Raw genomic sequence first — 5893 nt, 5'->3', positions numbered from 1 at the left:
TCTTTTGACTTGTTGCTCACCATCGGAAACTACACAGGAGGCCGGTGTCACTTGGCCGGGCTCGGGTTTAGCCTTGTTTATGACCCTGGGACGGTTGTTGCCTTGGCCGGCAATGTTTTACAACATGGTGTTTGTCCTGTGCTGGGTGACCGGGCCTGTTTAGCTCACTTTTGGCACAAAAAGGTTGGGGAAAGGCTTGGGGTGAAGAGGCCTCAGTGGTTGACCATGGCAGACTTGATATATAATTTGTCTGGTAACTAATAAATAATGAATTACAAATCCGACCCAAACTTGCTCGGCCTCAGCACCAATATGTTCAAGGAGACGGGGGGCTTGACGAACCCGATCCCGGGCTTTCTCCACCTGGGTTTCTATGTGCTGAAAACCGGTTCTTGTGATACCTCATTAGGTCAATAAGAGCAGACTGCTGTACAATTTCCTCCCAAACCGAAATCTCATTGGTGACCCACTCTTCCTCGGCCTCAGCACGCTTGATACGTTCAAGGAGACGATCCCGAGCATTCTCCAACTGGGTCTTGATGTGCTGAACTTCGGCCGGTGTCAGCGTGGAGGTCTCAGTGTCCGGGTACTTGATTGGCAAACCACCCTTTGCCATCCATCTGAACCAATTGTATGACCTTTTCAGAAGTTGGTCGATGCCCCCTGGTGGAAAGGTGATGCGAGTATTCCACCACGCAAACTCGTATGCAGGCCGGATACAGTCATCCATGAAGGCTTCCTGAGGGTGCAGTGGGTTACCCTGGAGACAGGACTTTAAAAAGGGAGGGACGATAAACTGGCAGGAAGGTGAGCTCAAAGAGAAAAAATCTGGGGCAAAGTTTTACTTTATGCCCATAGGCGCATGCCATGCCGAGAGTCGCTATAATGAAACCCTAACCAAAGGAATGAGTTTAGCCGGGCGCGGCAAAATAAAGCTCACCAGTTCGGCCGACATGTACTCCAACCAACAATTCTCGAACTTGGGGTCAATGGGGTTTTCGAGCTTCGATGTCAAAATGGCTCTGAATCGAGAGGACCAGTAGCAGAGTACCTCCTGGAACTCTTGGTCGTCCTTCCAGAGGAGATTAGCCACTACAGAAGAATCTCTGGTAAAAGCTGGAGGCCGTATCTTCAGCACCTCGTCAACCCATTGCTCTGCTCGGCGGGGGTCAAATGACAGGTGTTCTTTTGCATACATGGTGGACAATGAGAAAGAATAGTTTGATTCAACTAGGATTAGGTAATGCAATGGCCTCGCACATGACCCCGGCATTTATAAATTCTTTGGTGGCCTGGAAGGCCAGTTCTTTCCACATACTGATTTGCCCCTCGGCAAAGCATACATGTCCCGGCTTGTCTGGCACCAAGTCCCTCAGCCCAGCCCACTCCCTTGCTTTGTTGATGAAATAGAGGCGGGTCCAGTTCATTTCGTTTGGGATCAAGGTATGCTCTTCTGACCACCGGTCATATCGAGCTTTTGCTCTGAGCCAATTCACCCGATATACTTTGATTTGTCTGGTTTCAATTCATGTAGAGTAATAAAAGTGACTGGATCTGACCTTGTTCCATGTATGTTGAACCCGACGAATCATCAGCCACAGCCATATTCCAGAACCATGGCAGAGCAATATTTCTTTGACCCCGGGCGTTGCCATCGTATACCGTAGTTAGTGCCCTTGTATCTTTTTTCCCTATCGGCTTGTATCGGTCACGAGTGCCCTGAGGAGCATTGAGCTGATTAAGAGCCCATCGAGCTTGGTTGTATGCCTGGAGAGCACTTTTCATATCGCGATCCGATCCTTGTACAGCATCGTAAGCCCGAGTTACACTTTTTTTCGATTTCTCGGCTCGAATTCTCTTCCGATAAAGGAATGACTTGTAACCAATGGCTTCCTGTAAACGCTTCAGAGCGTTATTTGCCTGGGCCACTCTCAATTCTATCTCCACGCACCGGGCTTCTCCCAGTGATGTAGGGAGGAGGGCTGCTTGAAATGAGGATGGTAAGAGGATTTGTTGATGTTCGGCCGATCCATATCCCTGATCAGGCAAACTGGGTATGCTCGGTGCTGGGGTTTCCTCTTCATCACAATCGCTCCAGTCATCGTCATCCACAATATCCTCCGAGAGCGGTGGATCATGAATAGTTCCTTCATTAATTTCCAAGTTGGGAAAATGGCCTTGACCGGCCTCGGAAAACTCTTCAAGTCGCTTGGACAGCTTCTCTCGACGTTTCATTATCTCCAGCTTCTGATCGGCACTTGGACGACTGCCTTGAGCCTTCACAAAGGCAGCCAATTCGGCTCTGGATTGTTCAATGTTTGAATCTAGCAATATTTGACTTTACTCACTGGGCTTCCTGAATTTTGATACCGGTGTTTACCCATCCAGTTAACCCTGGCTTGACCTTGCCTGCCTGTTCTTTAGTCATAAGTTTTAGCCGAATGCCCTTTTCGGTCTCGGCTGATTGAATGATTTTACAGCTGGCCTTTGTGATGGAAAACTTGGTCCTTACCTTCCTTGACCTTGACGTAATAGATGTCCATGGCGGAAAGGTCCTTTGCCCGATTCAAATTTGCCGTTTTGATCTGTTGCTCCCATTCTTGAATCTGTTCCTTACTTGCTGAGGCACTTAATTCTTCAAGAGCCTGGAAGCTCTCAGAGAGCCCGAGTTTTCCTCGCTTCCACTTCTTGCAAAGGCTACTCACTTGACGTTTATTAGCTTAGAAGCAATGTAAAAGCAGTTGAAAATAGATACCCATATTGATCATTTTTTTCCAGTTATTATCCAGCATGTGAGCATCCAACACCTCCGATCTATGGGCCAAAGTCATTGTCCGGGTGGTGTGACCGACCTCGTTGAGAACAGCCCACAAAGTCTCCAATATCTCTCCATCTGTTTGACCAGCCCTGGGGATGAATGTTGGGGCAAATCGTGGAAAGCATATTTCTTGATGGCCATGGACATGGAATAAGCCGATCCCGGCTACCAATAACAAGTCTGGTCTGATCCAGAGGTGTTTCGCACCACGTTTTATCCGAGCCATCAAATTCACCATATACTGGCAGTTGATGTCATAGACAAATATAACCCTTTTTTCTTCACCGGTCATGGTATTCTTCAGAGCCTGGCACAAGGCATAGTCCATGTTCATTTGCCTGTTCGGTAAAACAACGATTCAACCTCAGGATAACTTCCATACCTTTCTCCCTTTTGAAAATCTACCACCGAACCCGGACAAAAGGTGCCATGTCGAAGGCAAGCAATGGCTCCAATTCCAGTAGCGTCAAAACCTCGGTGAAATACATTCTTGTTGTTGATAGCATTGTGCTCATGACATGTCCTCGGCTGAAAGATTCAGACACCGGCCGAGTCGCTCGAAGGATAAAAACTTACATCATTATCTTCAATCGCGTCCCGAAGGTGGCTCAAATAAGGTCCTCTTTGCGTCATGAAACTATCCCCATTTTTAAGCCAAACATCGTCTTTGGGCCGTGCCTGTTTTTGGTGGGCTGCTGTGAAATTGCCATCGGCTACAAATCCTCTGGTATACTTCCAGTTAGTAGGATCATTGGGGTTTTTGTTCCAGTCATCAGGAAGGTTGACTCCCGGTTGTGGGCAGGTAGGGCAAAAAAAACCCATCTCCCCCGGCGTCGGAGCCTTACCTTTGTGTCCAAATCCAAAAGTAGCCAATTCGGTAAGATTACGGTATTGTCTACCAACCCTTATTAACTCGTGATACCGGTTCTGTCAAACGTTTTGAGATGGGAGTATACCTCGGTACTTGAACAACATACCGGAATGGAATTAGGAAATGCAAAGTTGGTGATCCTTCTCAATTTGGAGTAGTAGTGGGTGGCCGATGTTTTACATTCCAGGTTTTCCAGCAGGTAGTCATTGAGGAGTTGGAAGGTAAATACGGTCTGGCAAGACTTGTAGGTGGATGGGTACAACCCAACCCGGAACAACTGTATGTCCTCGGCTGCTGCACCAGAACATCCACAGAAGACGATAGGTAGGTGATGTACACCGGAAGTATGGATGACAGTCATGACCCGGCCACCATTGTAAATACGGTCCGTTGGTTTTGGATCGGCCGAAGTGCTGGTAAGGTCTTCCATGTCAAACCATTCCTCTTCGTCAATGTCAAGGTCGGCACTCAAGTTGCTGCTTCCATTCGGGCACCGATCACCTTCGTGACCAAGTCGAATAACCAAACCCACTTTCCACAGCCAGCTCGGCTCATAAAAGGTGCCGGTCCAACGTTCAATCCGGTGGAAAGGGTCCCTGCAGTGGGATGTTCGGCAACATTCTGCACAATATGCCGTGCCGGCAAAGCAATCGAGACATCGCCAATTTGCCTCCTTCTTGCAAGAGATACAAAACCGCTTTGACGCTTTCCTATCCAAAAATTCGTGGAGGTATAGATTCACTCAAATGTCAGACTTGACTTTGCGTCGGTCATTCCAGGTTGACTACGCGTCGCCTGCTTTCTATCTCGTAGAACGTGGCTTGTATCTGAGTAACAAATACTACATTTTGAACCGTTTTGGGCAGACAATGGGCGAGTGGCCATAGTTCCGCGTGATGTGGCTAGCAGATGTGGGCCACCCTCCTGTGTCGACTGCCGCTCATGAAGTTTCCGATCTCTTCCATCCGCATTTGCCTCCTCTTCCGACTTCGTGAACTTTCCAATCCCTTTCCATTCACATTTGCCTCCTCTTCCAACCTCTTCCCGACATGCGACCTCGCATCCCAAAAAATTTCACTCCATCCTCGAGCCCATTATCTTACACCCCGATAAGCGGCAAAGCTGTCCACTACCTCTCCAGGCCAAGTGGAATTCGTCCACTGGTCCTCCTACCAGACGAGAGAACGTTTAGCCAGCAAAGAAATCTCAAGCCATTGCCAGGACAGGTTGGCTTCGCAGGTGATCGACCCCTCAATAGCTGCTCATCACTCTCCGCGGACGGCTCGCAAACCGCTGATGTCACTGGCGATCTCGATGATCCAAGTGGCATCATGTTCTTTTCGTCTCCTTCCGCCAACATTGCTGCTTCTCCTGTCTCTAATCACCGACGAAAACGTGAAAATCAAACCATTCGTTGGAAATCTGAAGTGATCCCTCGCCTCATTATGCCGTACATGCGGCTCGTTTCTCAGACAGAATCATTTCGCCTGCCGATCCCCGAGGATGCTTTCGCCACCACCCTCACCTGTCAATGTATCACAAGAGCATTAGAGGTTATCGTAGTTCGTTTCTGCGGTATGTGTCTTTCCTGTTAGGCGTTGAGATACTAACAAGTGCGTTCCAGTTCTTGAAAGGTTGAAACTTCAATTTTGCAAATGTCGACCGGCTGCGGTCCAGCTGCTCCAACGCGGATTATTTCCCTCGGCACCATTTGCCCCTTCCCTGGCTGTTGATATTCGAGTTTTAGAATTCGTGTCGCGACTTTTTCTTCATATTTCCCCCAATGCCACTGCATGGTGCAACACGGTTGAAGAATTTCTTCAAAGCCAAGGTTATAAACTTACTACAAAGGTATTTTATTACTTAGATGGCAGGTGAATTTTGGTCTGACTTCAAGTTCAGGACTCCCTGACTGGTGGCTACCACTTTTATCTATAACCTAGACTTAAGCCTAGAGAGTCATTTCTATAACTTAGACTTAAGCCTAGAGGCCATATCTATAATGCTTAGGATTTTTTGAAAGGCATTTCAAATGTAGGCCTGGGTATTTCATAGTGAATTTTCCATAGATACCCAGCGCATTTTCTGCAAAATTTCAAATGCAGCCCTGGATATTTCATTGCGATTTTTCAATAGATACCCTGGGCATTTCATTGCGATTTTTCAAATGTATCCCTGGATATTTCATTGCAAAATTTCAATGG

The 5893-nt window shown here is 47.6% G+C and overlaps 2 protein-coding genes across 2 annotated transcripts in view; one reads left to right on the top strand and one right to left on the bottom strand.

Annotated features, from left to right (window-relative positions):
• The window catches only part of LACBIDRAFT_330405 (uncharacterized protein), a gene marked incomplete at both ends in the record, with an annotated part of 1678 nt that extends 480 nt beyond the window's left edge, over positions 1 to 1198 (bottom strand). Inside the window, 4 exons of the mRNA XM_001884649.1 lie at positions 169 to 233; positions 343 to 796; positions 846 to 893; positions 941 to 1198. Of these exons, the coding sequence (XP_001884684.1) occupies positions 169 to 233; positions 343 to 796; positions 846 to 893; positions 941 to 1198 (825 nt within the window). The remainder of the gene's footprint in view (positions 1 to 168; positions 234 to 342; positions 797 to 845; positions 894 to 940) is intronic.
• Positions 1199 to 4738: 3540 nt separating this feature from the next.
• On the top strand, positions 4739 to 5627 carry LACBIDRAFT_304237 (uncharacterized protein; the record flags this gene model as incomplete). The annotated part of the gene is made up of 3 exons (XM_001884739.1): positions 4739 to 5264; positions 5314 to 5540; positions 5592 to 5627. The coding sequence occupies 3 exons, from the start codon at positions 4739 to 4741 to the stop codon at positions 5625 to 5627; spliced, it is 789 nt and encodes a 262-aa protein (XP_001884774.1).
• Positions 5628 to 5893: the final 266 nt, after the last annotated feature.

Source organism: Laccaria bicolor, genomic scaffold (assembly GCF_000143565.1).
Source record: "Laccaria bicolor S238N-H82 LACBIscaffold_27 genomic scaffold, whole genome shotgun sequence".
Classification (NCBI taxonomy): Eukaryota; Fungi; Basidiomycota; class Agaricomycetes; order Agaricales; family Hydnangiaceae; genus Laccaria; species Laccaria bicolor.
The sequence above is the reverse complement of the archived record's forward strand: the minus strand, read 5'-3'. Positions and strand labels throughout refer to the sequence as shown.